This window comes from Taeniopygia guttata, chromosome 7 (assembly GCF_048771995.1).
Source record: "Taeniopygia guttata chromosome 7, bTaeGut7.mat, whole genome shotgun sequence".
In the NCBI taxonomy this organism is placed as follows: Eukaryota; Metazoa; Chordata; class Aves; order Passeriformes; family Estrildidae; genus Taeniopygia; species Taeniopygia guttata.
In genome coordinates this window covers 16,847,896-16,870,242 of record NC_133032.1, presented here as the reverse complement: position 1 = coordinate 16,870,242, position 22,347 = coordinate 16,847,896, and the positions used below count along the sequence as shown (strand labels likewise).

The following is a 22,347-nucleotide window of genomic DNA, read 5'->3' as shown; positions in this document are numbered from 1 at the left end:
AGAGGTCATTTGGGAGGGAACTGTTGCACAAAGTAGTTTGGGAATCACTGCTTTACTATGATCATGTGATCCAACCCTCTGGTTCATCAAGATTCTGAAGCATAAATATTTAAGTGAAGCATGCATGGTTTGTATTGTAGATCTATTTTAGCTTGTGAGTAGAATGCAATGTTAAGTGAAACATGCCTAGAAGACCTGCTGAGTTTTGTTTCAAAAGGCTACTGATTATAATACCTATATAGTTACCCATACTACTGTATTCTATGTCAAGAAGCTTCCTTTCCCATTTGCAATCTAAACTTTGAATTGAAAATACTGTGCTGGGATGTTTTTTAGTTAATTTTGTTTTGGAATTGACTTCTGTATTATGAACTTACCATCAAGTAAAAATATTCAGATCTCGATAAGCCTACTCTTCATTGGCTTGTAGACAACAGCACCAAAGGGATATGCTCTGCTCACAGCATTTGCTCTTCTGTCTGATCATGATTCTTAAATTTTCTGTTTACAGTGACCACAAGAAGTCTTGGTTTGTCTCCATTACACATTTTAGCTCTGAGTATATATATTACAGTAACAAAAAGCATATATTCTGCATGTTAATACAGCTAAACTCAGATGTCAGAATCTAAGTCTGCGAAAAAGAGTCCTTTAGTAATTATTATTAGTTCTCTGGCTAATACAAGGAGGATTATTTCTGAGATTTATACTTGGTATAGGATCATGTAGCTAATGATATTGCTCATGGAGTAATGTAGCAGAAACTTGAGAAGCAAAAAACCCCCAACCAGCTAGGCAGATGAGAAAGAAGTTGAGTCTGATCTGTGCTGTGTATCATTTTGTCTATTGATCATTCTCAAGAGTGTTTCAATGGTGGTTTATAATAAAATGCAAGGGAGTTCATCAGGCATTCTTTAACTGTATTCTGCTATAAGGTATTTCACATGGGAAGGCAAGAGACTAAATGGGATATATGAAATGTGATTAAATAAGCAGAAGTGCTAGATGAATAGCAGGAACTCTTGCCTGAAGTGCATAGCTATAAACACCTGGTTATATTAAAGATAAGATGGAGATTTATAGTAACATTTTTCCTACTTGTCTAGGAATAATAAATGGAATGGAAAGTATTAAAACTGCCATTCCCTGCATTTGGGGAGAATGTAATTGGTCATTCCTTTATGTTAGAAGAAACTCACTTTTCAACAGTAATGGTTAGTGTGACACTGCTTCTGACAGAATGAAACTGAATTATCTTTATTGACTTTTGTGTCTTTTCCATATGCATCTGGTATTTTGTCTGACAGAATCTTTTTCAGAGGTGTTGCTCCCCTTCTTATTTATAACCCCTCACAACCTTTCTTCAGTTTGGAGATAAATACGCAATTAGAAGCAGATTATGAAATAGAGGACTTTTTTCAGTCAACATACAACAAATGTATGTTGTTGTTTTTAAAATAAGGAAAAACAGTTTAATTTTAAACTGAAAGAAGGTAAGTGGAAGAGACAGCAGAATGAGAGAAGTTAAAGGGTGTGAAGTTACTTGATTCCTTTTTTTGCCAACTACCAATGAGTTTCGAAGCAATATAAGAAGGGTTTCCCTGTATTGTCTCCCCCAAGCTGGATAATGCACTCCTTTCATTCCAAGTAGAGTCAGGCTGTATTTTCTGTTTTCATTTAAGAAAATCTGTCTACCTGAGGCAAAAATAAAAAGAACATATTGCTAGTTTTGTGTCAGAGATGGCTAGTAATTATCTGAAGTCCAAATAATGTACTTTGTTCTGTTAGCAGTGTAGCTGTGAAAGTGGGTAGGTTTTAGATTTTCATTGTTACAGCCCACTGTGTGAGAGGTGTTCTTCCCAAGGCTCACTCCCCCTGAAGGCAGCAGAGGACATCTTTACTGTGCTTGTGTGTGAGGGGAAAAAATGTCTTTACCTAGGTCTGACATTTTGTTTACATAATAGAAAGCCATTGAAACCCTAATACAAAACTAATAACTTTGTCCAGTAAATGTACAGTTTTTTTCGAGAGGTGTCAGTAATTATGTTTCTACCAAAATGTCCATTCTACAAGGCATACGTAGGCATAGACCTACATTGCAGTGAATTTCTGGAATTCTGGAAAGTCTTGGCCAAGCTTGTTTTGTCTTAAGATGTTGATTAGAGCTCATTCCTGGTTGTGCTTAGTGTTGTGACCAGGGGAAGGGTATTGGTTAGTCACAACTGGGACTCTTCAGCACTGCTTTTCTAGCAAAAAGCTGTATCAAAGAGTATCTATATATTAAACACTGCAGGGAGATACCTTTCTCACCTGTGTTTTGGCTTCACTCTTCTGAGTGGAAATTGAGAGGAAATTAAACCTGAGAAAGCTCTCAAGAAGTGTACTTCTTTTGTTGGCAGTTTGTAATAAAATAATGTGTTGTGTGTAACAACAGAGCCATTACATGCACAGTTCACGTTACTCTTTAGTGACTTCCCTGCTCAAGAAAGGTGGAGTTTTTTTATTAGCATGTTTATATAGATTTCTTCTTTAAGCATTTCATATAACATAGTATTTATTTTGGAAAACTGTCAGGAACTGAAATGTACCAACTTGGCCTTCATGTTTCTGATCCTGTAAGTTTTGTCAGCTTGGAAGAATTTTTAAGTTACTGGATTTTCCCCCCGTCCCCAAGCCATTGTCCAGCTGAAGGAAACTTAATGATGTTAATAAAATTCTAATTGTAATAGTGTCTTAGCTAATTTATTAATGTACTGAATCAGTTTGGGATTGGTTATTTCCTGGAAAAAAAATGGCAATTTTACCAGGTCTTATATAGGTTGCATAACTTGTTATAAGATGCTGAATAATTTTTTTTTACATACTTCTTTTGACCATTGCAGTAGCAACTGAAGACACTAGCAAATGACCTGAAAGAAAGTAGCATTGGCTTGAGAATGGACTTTACTACTTATCAACTCAGTCACACTCAGCTTGAAGATTAATTTATTTTCATAGAAAAAAGCCCTACCCTACAAATAGTTTCCAGGTTGGTTGACAGCTGGAATCAAGTCAAAGGGATTCCTTTCAAGAGTTGACTGAAGTGTCACTCCAAACCTGAGGTCTTCATTTCTACATCTTTCTTCCCAGCTCCTCTTCTGCAGGAGTGTACACAGCTCCTTAAGGACTCATCTGCCTGCTGCCATTGACCTTAGAGTCAGGCCTGTTGCTGACTTACCCCAGCTGATAGTGAGTGGCAGTGCTTGACTGTTCATGGCAGCTTCATTCATTCCATTCCTGCTGGAATCTGACGTTTTTGTCATGCTGGAGTAATTTAGCTACTCTAAATTTGACCAAAAAATTGGCTGACAATTTTCAAGGTAAATAGTTGCCCAAGGGACAATTTATCTTTCATCTGCTGATATCTTGTGAGGCTTGGTCTAATATCTGTTTTCTAAAACAGTCGAAATGCGGAAACAAAATTAAAAATGAAGTATTCACAGTTTTACTTGCTGGGATGGTTGTTTCAATGTTATAGTGGTTCAGATGAAGTAGTGCAGAGTGCTACTTAAATCATAGCTTTCTTCTGGCATCTAGAACTTTTAAAAGAGTTTTGGCTAGTTTTCAGTGTTTCACAGCTTAGTTTTTTTCTTTTTAAGTTTCAGTTTTTAACCTGATTAATTTCAATTATGCAGTTTTTCCTTCTAAGGAAATATTCTTTATAACAATACCTTGAGACAAGTGCATGGTATCATTTTGAAATAGAATCTGATTTAAAAAAGGAAAAAGTCTTATGAAATGCATGAAGTAAACTGAAGCAATGATGTTAAGTAAATATTTTCATCTGACAATGTCTGTCTGTGGCTATCCAATTTTCATTTGAAGCATTTAGTTTTCATGTTATAAAATCAGAACAGTTGAAACAATTCTCCCCACTATTTTCTTAATATGAAAATTAAATTGGAAACTGATGAATTTAAGTTAGTGTGGGAATTAGAGCTATTTATGTACCAATCTTGTGTAAATAGTTTGCTGTCAGCATGCTTAAATTACATTCCTTATTTTAGCATCATTTTCAAAGGAAATTAATAAATTGTGGAAGAATTAGATGATCATGCTTGTATGTGTTTCACAGTTGTGCTTGTAACAGCACATAGTAAATTATCTCCCTTAAAGTTTGCAGAACTCCAGTTAGTCTGGTTAGTTTTTTAGTGCAATATCTATTGTTGTGGAATAGAATGACTTTTTTTTTTCAAATTCTTGAAAATACTGAATTGTTGCATCCTTCTGCTGCATTAGTACTTCATGAGCTTTTCTCTTCTTTGTTCCAAAACAGCTCATTAATGAATTTTCTTTACAGCTGGTGGTGGTGAGATGAAAGTTTTTTACATGTATGTTACTCCTAAGTAAATATATCTTGTGTATGCTGGGTATCTGGGGATGCAGTATAGATTCTCAGGGCTGAGTAGGTTAGCTTGAGTTACCTTAGTCTCAGATATCCTCAGGATGTTCACAAAAGAATATATTACCAGTTTCAGGTACACATTCTTTTTGCATTTGTCAAATAACTCTTTTTACAAGGTACTCCTGACACAAAATGAAAACTCTCATACGCTTTTGGGGATGTGTGGCAAGTATCTATGGAGTGAAAGAGGGAAGGCATTTTATTTCCAGTACTGCTACAGCTTAAGAAGAAGGCTGGACACTTGTCTGTGTTTTTCAGTCTCAGCACTTCAGGGCCATTGTTTCAGGTTCTGTGCAGTTTTCTTGCCTTTTGAACCTGGCAGGATCACATACTTTGTTCTGATCTCTGAGATCAGAACTGAACTTGTCAGTGCATCTGGCTGATAGAAAGTATCTGAAGTTTCTACCAAGGATGATGACAGTCTTTATAATGCTAGGAATACTCACCAGGACCCTAGTGATTGCCCTCTTGAAGATCAGGCTGGATTGTAGGTCGGTTGTCTTTTACTGCCTGTAGAAGACTCATATTTTTTTCGAAAGGCAGTAATTTCAAGAGCAAAAGGTGATAAAAATACACATTGTCAATGACATTGTCGTAATTTAGCATAGAGAAATGATAGTTCTCAACCTGCATTTAAAATTCATGCCAGTATTTAATTCATGTATTCCAAGTATGTTTTGTACTTCATTTAATCAGAGTGTTTTCCTGTATCCTAGTAAGACACTTGCTGTGCAGAACTCTCAAGTATATTATATCAACAACGGTGTCATCATTGATTTAAATAAAAAATTAGTTTTTAATCTAATTCTCCATATAATTGCATTTTGAGTGCACTAATTCTGTCCCTACTTCTTTGAGTCTTTGTTTACTCTTTTTCAGTATTATCACAGTATTAGCTTTTTTCTAACCCACTGGAGCATTCAAATGGCCAAAGGCTCACAGCATTAAAACTGCAGAGAGCTCTTCAGCCTTCTCTTAAAAAGTGTCAAATGAAAATTATCCTAATCTGTTGATTTATTAAGTGTTTGCTTCCGTAGCTGTTTTTACATGTTCCTGACTTACTGTCAGTAGGAAGCTTTTCATTGTCATCTAGTAGTAGGACAATTATTTGGCTTTTACCTAAATACAGGACAGAAACACTTACTGAACAGTTCTGTCTTCCTGATTACTGCTGACAATTCAGTTGTTTGACCCTAGCAGCAGTCTGATAGTCTTCTATGTAGAAACAGTATGTAGTCCTGCTGGTCAGAGAATTCTCTGTCCTCTTGCTTTCCTTACATATTTCTGGAGTTAGTGGCTTCTTCAGTATTAAGGATGATCAACTCTTCTTCCCCTATTTAGTTAGACCTTCTTAGATTTTCAGCTGTGAGAAGAACAGAAAAAGTAAATGTATGCTGCAGCAGGCATTAGTGTCTCTGAGAATACAGAATCTTCAGTCTGTAAACATCTCAAGTGACTGCAGTTACTGTAGGGCAAGTAGTTGTTTCTTGATGTATAGTGTGTTCCTTGAGGTAGCACTGGCTAAAGAACTTTAATCATTTAAATACTTAAATATTTGCTTTAGAGTAATGTATAGGATCAGTTGGAAGTACACTCTGTGGCATTTCTTGCAAAGAAGCAAATCTGTTGCTGTATTTTTAATAATTTTGCTTGAGTACTATAATGTCCTGCTCTTAGGCTTGAACACAACAGTTGTTTTTCCTCAGAAACTTAACATCTGATTTACAGCTATTGAATCTAGGTGACAGTCTTTTTTCTGAGTTGAGGTTCACCAATATTTCAAGATGATGCTTTGCAGTGTACCTTGTGTTGCCTTTTAATTTATTGTGTAATAAAAATGTCTACATTCACACTTAAGATCTGGGGGCAAATAAGAGTAAAAATCATTATTTCTGCTGAGTTTCCTGTCTAAAAGACTTGAACAGCTGATCAACTATTAGAGTGAGTTTAATTTAGATAGTTCAGTTTAGATGGGAAAGAGCAAGAATGGTATCTTAAGAAATTTAAGTGTCTTTATTAATAGCTTCCTCACATCTAGAGATAAAGGCAAGACAAGTCAAGATTCTAAGGTAATGTGGGTTGAACTGTAGAGAAAGCAGAAAACAACAGGAGAAGATGGGAAGGAAGTGGGAATTAACATCTCTTTTCTTGGGAAAGGTACGATGGGAAGCCCCTATTTGGAAAAATAAGCAATCAGAAACAATTGAAATGGCAGTCAAATTGTGATATTGTGGGGAAATCAGTGGGAAGGTGTGTGCAGTGCTGCTGCGAATCTGTTTTCAGTTCAAAGACCATATTTCTGCTTCTCAGATCATGAGCTTTACAAGTTGAGAGAAAGGCTGAGAGAAAGGGAGGGTGGCTTTCAGCATCTGGGAAAAGCAGCTGAACTAGAAGCTCACTTTTTGCAGACTGTTATAATGTAATATTGAGCATGCTTTTGTGACATTCTGCAAAGGCAGATATAGTTAAAAATCTGCATCCTCTTCCCTTCTCAGTTTACCTCTGTTTCTGTGGCTCTTGGGCAAACTAAAAACTTTTTCCATAGATGAAGAAGATAACATGTTCCTAAGTCCTGGTTGAAACAGACCAAGACGTAATGTGACGAATAATTGATGCATTCATCTGATACCTGGATAAGTAGGTAAATGACCTGGGTATATCAGTGGGCAACTGTATTTCTCTCCACACTAGATTATAGCTCACATGTACTCAAGAATAGTTTAAACTGCATTTCCATCTGTGTTGTTTCCTTCTGTCAATTTAGTTACTCTTCTCTGAAACACTTTAAACAAATCTCTTGCTTATTGGTTTTGTTTGCCAAATACCGTCAATCTTGTTCCATATTGTAGCCAGTTCTGGGCTGTCTATGACTATGAAATACTACCTTTGGATCAAAATTATTCACCAAGATCCCAGTTTCCATCTTGGAAAAGCCAAACCTAAACCAAATCTTGCACACTAGACAGGAAACAGAGCTTGAACAAAATACATGCTTTTCAGAGTCTGTTGGCAGTTTGAAACAATATCTTTGTCTAAAATTCTCCTTCATACTTACCTAGAACTAAATTTTGAACTTTAAAAGTAAGGGCATATAGAAATTTGAAAGCAAGGAAATAAAAGAGTAATGAAGAAAATGTAACCTTTATTTAGCCTTTCTTTAATTCGTAGAAGACAAAAGTTATCTCAAATTTGCTAGTGTTTGCATCAGCTTGTCATGACTTTAGGGATTATATAAATTCTTTTAGGCCTCTTTTTTTGCAGAGCTTATGTAAATTATCTCAGTTGAGGCTGAATTAGAATGGAGCACATCTAGAAGAACACCGGGGAGAAATGTAGTCTCTGGTATCTACATGAATTTTCATAATCTTAAATTCCATTGCACTGGAGAACACTTAATCTGTAGCTCTTCTCCATGGTTAGTCCTTTCAACAGCTCCATGAGTGGCACCCCTCCTTCCAAAAAATACTGGTGGAGTTTTAACCTTATCTCTTGAAATAATGTAAAAACTTACTTGAAGGACAACAGACTCATTGGCTCTGAGGACCTCATTTAAGGCAGTCACATTCATTGTGGGTTTTGATGCAGTCCACTCTGCTATGCTACTCCTAGAAAGGCTACTACTGCTACTACTCCTGGAAATGCTTTAGCTATTGATACTTCTTCTAATTATGTTTTAAGTATAGTCTACATAGACAAGTATTAAAACGTCCTGTCTGTAAATTGCCAGTTTATGTGGCACTTTTCTGTGTGTCAGGAGTAGAAGATAGTCCTTCTGATGAGTAACTAAAGAAATAGGTACAATTTCTGCCTTACCAAGATGAGCAGAAAGCACAGCACAGAATTAAAAACATAGTACTACTTTGTCTTCATTTCAGTTTTGCATTTCTTAGAATAATGCTATAAACTACTGTATATCTATGCAAATTGTTGTCTTCTCCAATCTCCTCAACTATTAGGTATGTTTTGTCTGTCCTGCCTTTTTTTTTTTTTTTTTTTTTGTCCTAATAAGTTTCTAAATATCATTATGAAATTATTGTACATCTCTGTGCTGCTGCAGTAATGGTGGTGATTGGGAGAAACTGGGAATAGAGAGATACTAATGAAAAAGTGGAAGGAACTCTTGACAAAAGTTTGTAAAGTGGAACAGACATTGCATAGAAGGTAGAAAGTCATGGATACTGGCATGCAGTAATTGACTTTTTGGACATGCTTCTACTCCTACGTGTTTCTCTATGATTAGAGTGTGACTTTGGGAGGTCAGTGTAATAGGAGAAATCATATGGAATGTTTGACTTCAGTAGTGGAGTTGGGTCTTGTGAACACAGATCCATACCCTAATTTGTTCCATTCATCTTTGCATATCTCTTCTGAAGTATATGTATGCAGTCTTAACTGGATTCAGCTACTGACTTTGCAGGCACACTGTATACCACTGTCTAATGTTAGTGAGATCATAATGAAATTACCTTCTTAAAACTGTGTTATTTTATTAACTGTACTTTAATTGCTATTTTAAATAAAACCAGAATTTATACAGTGTACATTTGATGCTACATTTGATTGGTAAAAGTATTTTGGGTATAGTGTATAACACACAATCCTAAAGAACTGGTTGGAGACTTGCATTGGCCTGTGCTGGCAGCCTTGCTGCCTTGCTGTATTTAAATTCCTATTATGTGCTCTTTTGTGCAAGAATGAATCAAGCTTCTGCTTCTTTCTGAAGTTGCTCTAAAATGTATTAGTATACTCAGTAGTATTTTGAAAGATAATTCTATAAACTTTTTTTATGGTGGTTTAATGTTTGCTTACCTAAAATCAATTTTATATATAACATACAGATAATAAAGTTATTTTTTGAATGGATCTCAGAAAATAGCTTGATTTGGTAGCAAAGGTACTTTGGTGGCTCATGTAGAAGACCAGAAGTCGCCAAAGGTTTTCTAGATCTTCCCATGAAAGATATTTATTATGGTGCAATCTGAAATTGTGGACTTGTGATGGTAACAGTGAAGATGTGCAGGTGACTTTGGGCACGCTTACACAGTAGTACCACATCTGTAAAAAATCAGCAGATGTGAATATGCTTGCTCCTGTATTCCCATAGGTCAGAGCCTGTCATATTCATGCATGCTTAATTTCTAACACTGACTTTTGCAGCCAAACCAGATAAATATTCTATACTTCCCTGGTTTTGACCTGGAATTCTCTTCCCAATGCAGTGATTTCCTAGAGAATTACTTTAAGTGTAGTAACATCAGTGATGTAGGGTGCAGGAGAGTCCTGCATATGATTATATGTGTGCAAAAGAAAGGCAAACTCTGCTGTTGGAGATGACTGGGCTGAGACTCTATTGACATCAAGCAAATTTTTGTGCAGCAATATCCTTTGTCCCTAAACAGATGAATGCTGGAGATGACTTTGAATGTAGACCAGTTAACTATTACTCTTTACGTGTTTTATTATTGGTTTCTTTCCTGATCTCTACTGGGACAGGATGCTCTTCGTCATATGACCCAGCACAGTTTTTCTTATGTTTTATCAGGCAATCTGCAGTTTTGTCTTCATTACAAAGATATGATGGTTGATGCACTGACTCCCAGAAAGAACCTAAAAGTGGCCACAGTGCTCAGTTAAGCTTTCAGTGTTTAAGGATAAAAGTCTACATGATAATTAAGTTTGTCTTGCTGGAAAAGCAGTATCTTGAATGTGTCCAGAAAGATAGACAGATATTAATTTGAAGTTTCAAAAACAAACAAACAAAAAAACCCACCCTAAATTATGTTTGCTTATTAGTTTGTGCTAGTGGCAAACCATTTTCACAGAAAAAATGCATAGTAAACTACTCTGCTGAACCAAAGAATGGGCTGGGGTTCAGCATTCTAAAATTATACATACAAACTGTATTTTTTTGGAATCCAGACTTGGAGTCCACTGGGAATGCAGAATAGTGTTTGAGGGGGAAATGTTCCTATTAAAATGTAAATTTGTTAAAACAGTTGTTATTATGACGCTGTAATTAATTCTTGGATTAGATTGAATGAATGCTCTGTTGGGAGAGGGTGCACATACTTGCAAATGTCCATCCTATAAGGAATATTTAGGAGGCCTTTTTGCATCCAGAAAACTGCTAGGACCTATTTTGACTACTGGTATATCAAAACACTGAAGTGGCTCATCTATTGCTTATCTCTCTCTAGTGCTGAATAACATTCTTCTCTAAATGTTTTCTATGTTTTGTGCAGCAGACATAAATTTCAGGTGAAAAGTGGAAATGGAATGAAACCATTAATTTATTTGTTTTCCTTAGGTGTCTCAGTCTTTCTCAGGTGAAAACCTTTTATTAGATTGATTTCTCACATTACTTTTTATATCTTTGTGCATACTAAAGACTTCTGAAGACCATTGAAGAAGGCTGTTGCCACTACATGTGACACTAATTCAGAAATGCTATGGAAACAGAAATGGCTACTCAGGGTCATTTGAAACATATGTTTACATTTTCTTCAGTCTCTGTCCAACCTCTTGTTCCTCAGTTTTTCCCAAGTTTCATGCAAGCAATAGTCTCCTGGTGACAGCATTCCTCACCAAGAACAGTTCAAACTTAAGCTATAGCAAAGCATTATAGTTTACCTTCAACTTCGAAATGCATATTAAGATAAACTTTTAAATATGGGTTACAAGAGCACAGAAGCAATGTCAGAATTCACTTAAGGATGTTGACTTTTGACTGGTATAGTGCTCTCATGAATAAAAAGATTTGATCAGTATGGTTTCCTTTCTGTTTATTTAATGGGCTACTTATGGATCTGTGTTTGTTCTTTTTTCCCAGATATTAGGATTAAAGAAGAGGATCCTGATCCAGAAGAGTGGCAGCTCAGTGGTGATTCTACACTGAATACTAATGATCTAACACATTTGAGAGTACAGGTTGTAGATGAGGAAGGGGACCAACCACATCAGGAGGGGAAAAGGCTGCGACGAGTAGCATGTACATGTCCCAACTGCAAAGAAGGTGGTGGACGGTATGTAAAGTTCAGTGTCATATCACATATAATAAAAAAACGAATAATGGGTAAGAAAAAAATTGAGCTTTTCTTAACAACAGTCTGCAATGAGAGGAAACTAGAGGCTTATGCAAATGAGTTTATGCAATAAAGGACTAACACTTCCATTTTGGGCTTTGCAGATGAAAAAAGAGATTATTCCATCCTTTCTGAGTTACTCTATTGAGATTAGTTGAAAAAAATGTGGAGTTAGATGTCCCTTAGTACAAGTGAGGGGAATAGAACATCACCCTAAAAATATGAAAATGAAATATTTTGGAATACGCACATCTGTGATTGGCTTCCTATCATATGTCAAGAACTTGATTAAATCCTGTGTTCCTGCATTTCCTCGGTGATTGAGCATTTTTCCACAGTTTAATTGCTTTAGAGTGTTACAAAAATACAGTTTTCCTAGTTTTCTTATTCACTGGTTTCCTAGGAAAAACAAGGTTTGTATAATATAACAAGGTTTGTATAAAATTCTAAATAACAAATTTTGAATTGTTTTCAGTCAAAATTAGTGAGACTTGGCTAACAAAGAGGTAGTAAGTTCCAATTCATTAAACTTCAGTCTTGCATTGGAACCTGTGCTTTATTATTGTGCATCTCATTAAAATAGTACTATTTTTTTTTGTTCTGAAGATTTTATTCTACTTCCAAACACTTAATTTTAAATGCATTGATTATGGATATGAAAGGGGAAAGGTAATAAGCTGCCTTTTACAAGTGAAAATATTTAGTTGTGTTTGTGCTTGAGAGAATTGTGCAGGAGCTTCTTTCCAATACACTAAAATTTGCCCATTTTGATAACATTTTCTTCACTAAAATGGAGGTCTTTATTTATTTGGGAACTATAGTGTAAATCACTAAAATGTCTTTAAAGAATGTGCCAGTGGCACTAAGAGTTCTAATAGCATTGGCTGAGTTATTTCTCTTGTCAAGTCTCTTGTCACTTCTTGCTGCATATTCTAGACACCTGCCTTGCAAGCACAGGGAGGTAATATCTCAGGCAGCCATGCTGAGTAAGTATTAAGTGTGTTTAAGAGAAAAAGACTCATACATTTACATCACCAGCAAAGCTGGTGATAAAACCTGCAGCATCTTTGTCCATCAGATTCCTCTTGTTAAATTGCTATGTGTAGTTCACTGCAACATGGCACAGACATTTCTAAGTTCTTGGTGAACTCTGGCTGTGTTATGAAAATCTGCCCAAAGTACACCCTGGGTTGAGATTTGTTTCATTTCAGGAGAAAACTCTGAAAATGTGATTTGCACTGCGTGTACTCTTAGGAAACAGAGATTCCAGGTGTTTAATCTTCCTTGTGCTCTATTCCAAACTATTCCAAAATTAAACAGTGGTTTAATTTAGAAATTCGTACTGTAAAATCCTCTTCCTTCTGAGTGGAGTTGCTATGAAATGAAATTTTAAAGTTTCAGTCCAAGAGAGAATCTTTTTGAGAGATGCTTTGGGAAGTCTGGAGACGGGTGTAGTTGGACTGAAAACTCAGATATGCAATTTTTGTGAAAGAGTTGAGATAAGAGCTACGACAGAGTTAAGATAGATGAGAATCTGAAATCCCCTGTAAAGGAAGGCCTGGACACATCAAACATACAAAGTAACTAGGAAAAGTAGGACAAGAAGTCAGGATGTGAGAAGAATTAGAACTGAAGAGAAGCAGGATAAAGAAGGAGACAATGCTGGAGAAACAGAAAAGAGTGAAAGTGCTTACAGTTGCTAGAGCAACTTTCCCACCAGAATGCAGAATTCCTTTAGAGTTTAGGAGAAAGGAATAAGCCCACTGGAAAAAATATTTGAGTGTTAATGTTCCATAGCTGCTAGAGTTACCTGTTTATCCCTAGTACCGGATTCTGAGTTTTGATTAGTCTTTTAACTCTGCTGATGATTTGCGGAGTTTCAGATCGTAATACATTTGCTTTTGTAAATTCTTTCAGATAGCATTCATAATTCTTAAAATTATGTTAAAGTTGCAAAATTTAAAATTGGACAAATGCTTAGTTAAGATATCCTGGGCAACTTTAACTTAATTCCTTGTGCATATACATTATCACTTGGTTTTAAATTACTTGACTACATACTGTTTTTTTCATATGGCATCAGTGTCATTCAGTGGAATGGGATGGCTGATACAGAGGGAATGATTCAGGGCTGTGTAAAGACTGTCACCTGCTTTCCTTATTGCAGCAACTGGGAGGTGTTTAGGGAATGAGACACAGGACTGCATCAACAGGGCTCTGAAATTTTGGAGGTGTAGGTCTATATACCCCGCCTTTTCCGCTGCAGAAGTACTGAGTTCATTCCTGTGAAGAAGTTGGTTGAGCAGACTGTGAACATCTAGAGTACTCTGAGAAAATATGCTTCTACTACATTAACCTTGACACCTCAAGCTGGTGGGTGTTTGACAATTTTGATCTCTTTCTACCTCATAGTTGGAGGTAGAAAGTGATTGTACTAGTTGAGGTTCACCATACCAAAATGTTAAGATGATAAAGCCATCAGTGTTTGTGAGCTGCTTAGAGACTGTGAGTGTTGTCAGTACCTGTGATGAGGAAAAAAAGCCCTGGAGAAATGAATAATTTTGTGTTTAATGTAGTACAGAAATAACATGTAACTACTAAAACAAGAAAAGTACTTTAAATCAGTGTGAAAAAACTGAATAATGTTTCACTCAATTAATACTGTTGCTCCTATGCTCTGAATGGAGCAGGAAAAGGAAAATGGCTTCACATATGCAGACTTCATCATAATTTCATATGGTGTTGGTTTTGGTATTTCTTGCTGCATTTTCTGTTTCTGGATTCAGAGGCGAGTGGAGAAGTTTTTTCTGGTTTTTGTTGTTGGCTTTTGGAACTGAACTACACTATAGTCTTCAGATTCGTACCAGTTTTGTGAAGTGGGAAGCCACTATTATCTTTGCCTTACTTGGTGAGAGGGAAAGTAGGAAAGGAAGAAGAGGATATATTAGATTTGTAAATCAACACCTTTTAGCCCCAAGCTTATATAATAAATGGAGAATAAGCAAGTGGACAGACAGAGACACATGTCCGAAAGGATGACTCTGTTTCCAAACAGAATGTATTAGGCTTCTAGTTAAGGTGTCTGAAGTTAAGTAGACAGTTTAATCTCCTCTCAGTTACACCTAGAGATTTCACCCTCCTAACAGTTACATTACATTGAGATATGACTGCTACTGTCTGATATATAGAGGAGCTGTGCTTCTGAGTACCACTGCAGGTATGTAACTCTAAAAACCACATTCTTCAAATAATTAAAAAGTTTGTGTTTTACCCTTGAAACACTTAATGTTATTGCTGGAAATACTGCTGAATATACAGTCCAGTTTCTTAGTGGATGAAGATGTTTCCTGCTGAAACTCTGGCAGTTAGCCTGGTTATTGAAAAATGTCATATCCAATCTTCGTAAAGCTAAAATGTACTATGGAAATACTTTAATGTGAATAGATCTTTAGACTTCACTCAAGGAATCACTGGAGTAATGTACATCTATTCAGTTATGATGGCTATTGGCCAGTGCAGCAAGAAAGGCCTCTTAGCATCATGTGTTAGGGCATAGTGTCAGATTGTCTAAGCTGCAAAGTGTCCAGATAGAATTTGGCTTGTATCCTCTTAGTTTAGAGCACATATGAGGCAAACATATAGGTGCCCATATGAAGTTGTATAGAATAAATACACTTAGTTGCTAATTCACAGTAGCCTTGTGAGTTTCATTCTGTGGATTCTTACTTCCCTCTCACTTGGAACTTCGGAGTCTGCTAAGGAATTCTGTCAGCAGTTAGATGAGGTGCTTAGAATTGTGTGTTCTATATCACCTATGCACATGTAACGACCATGAGTAATGACCATGAGTTGAACCTTGGTTTCCTTCAGTCTAGACTAGAGGTGCAATGAAGCCATTTCAAATGATTGACATAGGAATATTAACATTATTCTGAGGGAATTTTGATGTGATTTCATCCAATTTGTGTACTATATCGTGCCAAGTTACAAATTATTTGTACTAATACTGTGGAAGGGAAGATACTAGAGTTTTATTTGGAGAAGATGTGAGGATGAAGTCCTCAGATGATTCTCCTGCTGCAACAGGATCACAAGCCTTCTGGACTCTGCTTCTGCTTCTATTGAATTTGTTCTGAAATCAGAATTTGTATTTGTCATGACAAATAATTAGTAGGTACAGGTGATGTTTTTTTTATCTTCTGAGACAAAATGACTAATGAAGCACTATGAAGATTGTTCTATATTGAGAATCATAGAAACATTTTCTAGGACTTAATGGGGACTTTATCTCCTTACTTTTCTGGACTGTCTGTAAAGTTTTAGGTACATATGTGATTAGGTTGGCATCCCCCTTAGACACTGTGGGGTTTTAGAGTGAGTTCATTTTTGTGCATGTTCAGAAATGCTTGCTGCAATTGCTAGCACCTTGAAGCGTGCACGCACTTTAACCTGAACCTTTGCTAGATGTAAACCAGAAGATAAAGCACCCAGTTTAAAGAAAAAAAATTCCATGGGGAGGCAGCTAAAAACTGTATAATCACTCATAGAGGATGGAGCACTCAAGATTGATTTCAGAATCCATTTAAGGTGTTCTAAGTTAACATTGCTGATGAATAAAGTGGCCTGATGCCTGGCTGCATTTTGCAATCTCCTCCCTTGTACCAGCATTTACCATTCATATAGCTGTCTTGTCAGCCAGACTTATTCCCTCAAGTGCCCCTTTCAGCAATAGCAAACACTTAAATTGGCTAAAATCAATCATGATGCCCTGCACTGGCCAGACTGATCTCTTTCTTTGGGTCTATCTCTTGTGATGTGATTAAAAAAAAAATAGGCTGTTGTATCAGGTGTTTCCCCTGATCACCTACCATTTCAGTGAGGCAGCATCTTAAAATAAGCATCAAGCTTAGTCTGGTTTATATTATCTTTGAATTCTGTGTTCATTGTGATGGATTTATTTTTTTTAACTGAAAAACCAAGGAAGTCAATTAAATGTCAGCAAGATCAGTTTCCACCTCTTTTAGTGAAAGCATTCAGGTTAGTATGCTTGTCTTCAAACCCTAAACTGATTCTCAGGATTCCCCAAGATGCCAAAAGTCCCATCTGTTCTCTACCCAGTTGCCAAAATCTCCAGTGTCCATTTTGGCAGTTGCAGTAATTTGTGTTTTTCTTTGCCTAAACTATCTTTGATATGGTAAAAGCCTGAAATTCTGAGAAATTTAAATATGGGCTCTTCAGCACCAAAGTGGTACAAACTGCTGTAATAACTGTATTTCCAACTTCATATGCATGTATGCTTGTTAAAGATTATGCTTCTATCACATAACATTTCACACACAGCTGAATTTATAGTTTTCTGTGGAGCTGGGATAGCATTATAGAATTTATTTCCAGCTCCTTGCGGAGTGTTCTGGAATCCAGTTGTATTTGAAACAAGAACATGAAGTTGCTTGGGTTGGCTTGCAGATCTGTTGTGTTATGTGTATGTGTGTATAGGACCAGTATTTAGGAGGAATGTATTAGAATGAATAACTTCTCTCTTTTTTTTTTTTTTAAACAGAGGCTCCAATTTGGGGAAAAAGAAGCAACACATTTGTCACATACCAGGATGTGGCAAAGTATATGGGAAGACTTCACACTTGAGAGCTCATCTCCGCTGGCATTCTGGAGAGCGTCCATTTGTTTGCAATTGGATGTTCTGTGGCAAAAGGTTCACTCGCAGCGATGAGCTCCAGCGACACCGAAGAACGCACACAGGTTTCCAGTCTTTGATTCTGGTGTATTTAACTAAAGGAGTGCTATGGACTGAGCTTGGATAAATAACTTTTAAGAGGAGAACAGATCTCTGAATTGGATTGATTTTAAGGCAGTGTGATTTTTCTAAAGTCAGCTAGATCTTATTTTGGAATCATTGGTAGGTCGGAGGAGATAAAACACACACCTCTTGATTCCGAACTGACATTTAAGCTGATGTTTAACGCAGCTTAATCAGAATACTTTGATTCAGACTCAGCAATACATTTCATTTGTTTGAACCGGATTATAACTCTTTTTCTATCTTAAAACTTCAATAAAGAAAAAAAAAGAAAACTTCAATAAGAAAAAGAATCCCCAGACTAGGTGGCCTGGGGATTAGATAATCATTCCTAAAATCAAAGAAGAACATGTGATGGTGCCTCATTCTACACTTTTTAGTTTCATGGTTAGACCACTGATTAGTAACTTCAGGTTCACATTTCTCCTTCTGTCCAATACAAAGAAAAGAAAATTATACAGGAGCAGTTAGTTTAAAATCTGTTGTCTGTTTTGTCTGTTTTCTTACAAACTAAATATTTGCATTCAACAGGATATATACCTTTTAAAATCATAGTATTTGAAAAACTCGTAGATAAATAATTTTTGTGTTTATCAGTATTTACATTGCTTAGAAAAATGTCTTTGGATGTCTGAAAAGTATTCCATGTTGTTCTTAATGGTCTGCTTTTGTGTAGCCATTTTGGATGCTAAATCCAAGCTGGGATGTTACAATCTGTCTGAATGGACAGGCTGATGGTTTTTAAAAAAAAGGCAAGTTGAATGATCCAGTTCCGAGGGTGTGGTTAATAGCTCCTAGTGCACCTGCTTACCAGTAAAAAGTAGAGAACTCCAGGGATCTATTGTTTGACCTCTTAAGATTTTTATCATTGACCTGGAGGAATCAACACAATTCTTCTGTTAACCTTCTTAGGTTTGTGGATGACTCCAGACTGGGGTGACCAGTCCATACACTTGATGGCAAGGCTGCTATTCAGAGGGATGGAGGCTGAAGGAATGGGTTAACAGGAATCCTAGGAAATTCAGCAAGAACAGTCACAAAGTACTGCACCTAGGATGGAATTATCACTTAGGGTAACAAAGGCTAAGCATGGAGAGGTTGGAAACAGCTCTTCTGAAAAGTACCTGGGAGTCTTGATAGACAAGTGGAACATGGTCAAAGACCAGCAGCAACGATGCCGAGAGCTGTATTAACAGAAGGAAGAACCCTGATCACAGGGATTATTCCCTTCTTTTGGTTAGACTGCTTCTATAATATGGCATCTAGTTTTCAGCACCCAGTACAAGGAAGACATAGATGACAGGATTGAGTTCACTAATGAGTGACCAAGATGAACAGGAAGCTGGAACATTTGCCTTATGAGGAAAGACTGTAGCATTCAGGTGCACAGAGAACAGTAATGACAGGGGGAGCTTAGTAGTAATTCTCTAGTTATGTGCAAAGGCCATCCTTAAGAAGTCAGTTACTTTCCCTGATGATGGTTATTGGTTGAAGGATAATAGACAGCAGAGGTATGTCGAAATAAGAAGGGTTCAGAACAGCTATAAATAAAAGCTTTTTAATTGTGGGAATAGCCAGGCACTGGAAGAGGATGACTGTAGAGTTCCTGCAATCTCCATCCTTAAAGGTTTCAAGAAAACTGGGTAAATTCCTCAGCAACCAGATCCAATCTCATAGGTGACTGCTTAGAAAGAGATCAGAACACAGACATTCAGAGGTCCTTTCAAACCTGAATTACCCTATGGTCTTGTGTGTCAGTCTCAAGTGTGATTGTACTATAGGTCATACAGTCTTCTCTGTCCATCATTTGGTAGGTTTTGTTCTCCTCCTAGAAGTTACTTATTGGTAATAATTGCAGTGAAACTTAGCAGCCTGAGGATATGAGATGGCTATATTCTCTAGCATGCCTGAAGGATCTCCCCAGGCTCGGTGACAGCCAGAAAATTAAATCATTTCTTATATAAATTGTGTGGGATTTGTACGGGTGTCAAGAAATGTAACACACAAGTTTATCATGTTCAATTGCTTTCTTCCTCAGTATAATTCTTGTTAGAATTATGACTCTAAAAAGCATTAAGTTTATTTTTAATTTTTCATGTTCTTGAATTTTTTTTCCCTTCTTTGACAGGTGAGAAGAAATTTGTCTGTCCAGAATGTTCAAAACGCTTTATGAGAAGTGACCATCTTGCCAAACACATTAAAACACATCAGAATAAAAAAGGCATTCACTCTAGCAGTACAGTGCTGGCATCAGTAGAAGCAACATCTGATGATACTTTGATTACTGCAGGAGGAACAACACTTATCCTTGCAAATATTCAACAAGGTTCTGTTTCAGGAATAGGAACTGTTAATACATCTGGCACCAGCAATCAGGATATTCTTACCAACACTGAAATACCTTTACAGCTTGTCACAGTTTCGGGAAACGAGACAATGGAGTAAATATTACACAAGATACCTATTAATTGTGGTTATTTTTATACAGTAGTGAGAAGAATATTGTTCCTAAGTTCTTAGATATCTTTTTATTGATGTGCAAAAATTTTTGGATTGACAGTAACTTGGTTATACATGACACTGAAATGCCTTACTTTGTATGATATTCCATAGTATATTAAAATGGTAAAATTGCATGGGTTTTGTAGGTACTTTTGGAATCTAGAAGAGAAGAAATTTTACCAAGTTATATTAAAAAAAAAAAAAAAAAGAATTTAACGATGGAAATGGTAGTCTAACCAAATGCATCAATCCTGTGTGGTTTAGTGTAAAAAAAATGAGAACATGTTGGTATTTATCTATTGTAAGATAAAAGAAGTTGATGGGTGAAAAGAAATCACATTATGATAAAAGAAATTTTGTAATTTTCTTGATGACTGGAATTTTTATTATGCATAACTGACAAATCAAGTTTCCAAGCAAATGTTACATAGTGTAGGCTTTACTTAGCTCATCAACTTGTCATTTTGAAGCTAATTATTTTAATTAGGTTAACTATGTACAATATTTTAAGCATTACTCTTGTAAGATTTTGCAAACTACATTTTAACATGGAACTCTAGGGATAGTCACCTTTTAAATCCTATTGAAAAGCCATGTTTAAGATTTAATTTGCCAAAATGATGTCTTGTTAATGTTCTTTCAATAACCAAGGTGGGCAATATAACCAATGTTTAAAAAGCTTAAAATGTTAAGAAAAATAAATATGTATAGGTTGAAGCATTTGGGTGGTAAGGCAGATGTTATAGTGAAGTATATCCCTTCTTTTGAACATTGGAGGACCAAAAATAAGGTGTATTGCGTCTCAGCAGTGATTTTTATCAAATCTTTTTCCAAAAAAACATCTGTATGCCAGGGCCTTAAAAGCCATCATGTAAATTACCAGTAAAATATTACATATGCAAATACAAAAGAAAAATCACTTCCATATTGACAGTACTCCCAAACATATGGATATAGTCATAGTGAACTAGGGGGGTTATGAGGTTTTTATTTGTTTGTTGTTTAGTTTTTGGTTAGTCAATCTGCATTTAAATATCAGCCATCTTTCCTTTTTTGCTTCTTCCCTTAAAAATTGTATGTATCCAGTACATTTAACTGATAAACATATATGTTTTTTATTATGCTGAATTTTCTTTTTATTTTTTAATTACTGTTTATATTTTCAATTATAGAAAATGTACAAAATGAAGTTATATAGCCAGTCTGTAAGTGCTATACCATTTTCAAAAAATGTACAACAATAATTACTGCAGTTCACCTATTTACAAGCATTTGAAAATCTGTTCATTTGTTATTCTTAAAACCACCTCAAATTTAAAGGCTACCTTATTGTACGTTTAAAGTGTATTATAACAGTGTGGTAGTTAATAAAACACTATTTTTTTTTCTTTTGACTTGAGTTTACTGTGCTTCTTGTTAACTAACAAGGTGTAATTTCATAATATGTCTTGATAGCCTGAGATGTTATATTATTTTGCAGTAGATGGTGGGAAGGAGAAACGTGTGTTCTTTCCTTATGGACACAGAGATGGTAATTTTCCACCTCCTCGCTCACAAACCCCCATTTGGATGTGCGTGCACACTAATGTGCTGTGTTGGTATAGTGGGGATGTTTTGCTCTCGTGTTGAGCAGGGCGTGAAGAATATGTAGGTTCCATCCTATAGGTTGCATTTAAATCCTCTGACATGCTAAGTTTACATGGAGTATTAATAAGGAGCTGTGACTAAGTGAGAACTATGATATTAAAGAGAGTAATGGTTGTATGTAATGCTCTAATGAAAGTAAAAAGGTTTTATTTGTAAAGTCTTAAGTTTTGGTGTATCAAATGACAGAGGACAGACCAGGATAATTTAGGATAAACCAGGCAAAGTCAACCTAGAAAAATGAGAACTGGAAGTCACAAAGGAAAGACTTTCTGAATTTGCAGTTAGGTGGAAAAAAAATTAATGCAAATCTTTTAGAGATTCAGAGCAACAGGAATTGACAGGTACAGAGAAAAGGGAGTTAAATCAGTATCAGTTTAATTGTCTGTTTTATAAAACGAAAGGATGAAATTGGTTGGGACGAGAGCAGCGACTTGAGGGAAGACAGTTCTTAGACTTGCAATGTTCCATGGATGTTGTCAATATACTGACATGCTCTGAATCCACTTCCTTTAGGCAGGTGAATGGGCTTGGTTTTGAAAAGCTGTTGTAGTGTACAGAGCATATTAGTCTGTTTCTAATACTTAGGTTCTGTTTCTCATCTCTTAGCCATCAGTAGCTGTATTAGTGCATTATTTTAAGTGGGAGGGAAGCAGGCAATTTCCTTATTCAAACTGCTTTTCACAAGTTTTGTGGAATGACACTTTCAGTGATGTTCATCTTTGGATGAAGCTGTTTTGGTGTCAAGGGTTTTGATGGCTCATTGCTGAAGATGAGATTGCTTTATTTCTCAGAGCTTTTATGCTCACTACATCAAGTGGTTACTTTAATTAGTGTTTAGGTAGCACATTTTAGAAAAA

At 36.1% G+C, this 22,347-nt stretch overlaps 1 protein-coding gene across 2 annotated transcripts in view; it reads left to right on the top strand.

The window, feature by feature from the left end:
- SP3 (Sp3 transcription factor) overlaps window positions 1-21,237 on the top strand; it is a 34,712-nt gene extending 13,475 nt beyond the window's left edge. For both annotated transcript variants that reach the window (XM_030277492.4, XM_030277491.4), the window contains 3 exons: window positions 11,274-11,466; window positions 17,087-17,283; window positions 19,470-21,237. In XM_030277492.4, coding sequence (XP_030133352.1) covers window positions 11,274-11,466; window positions 17,087-17,283; window positions 19,470-19,786 — 707 coding nt within the window. In that variant the 3' untranslated portion in view covers window positions 19,787-21,237. The remainder of the gene's footprint in view (window positions 1-11,273; window positions 11,467-17,086; window positions 17,284-19,469) is intronic.
- The last annotated feature ends 1,110 nt before the right edge of the window (window positions 21,238-22,347 follow it).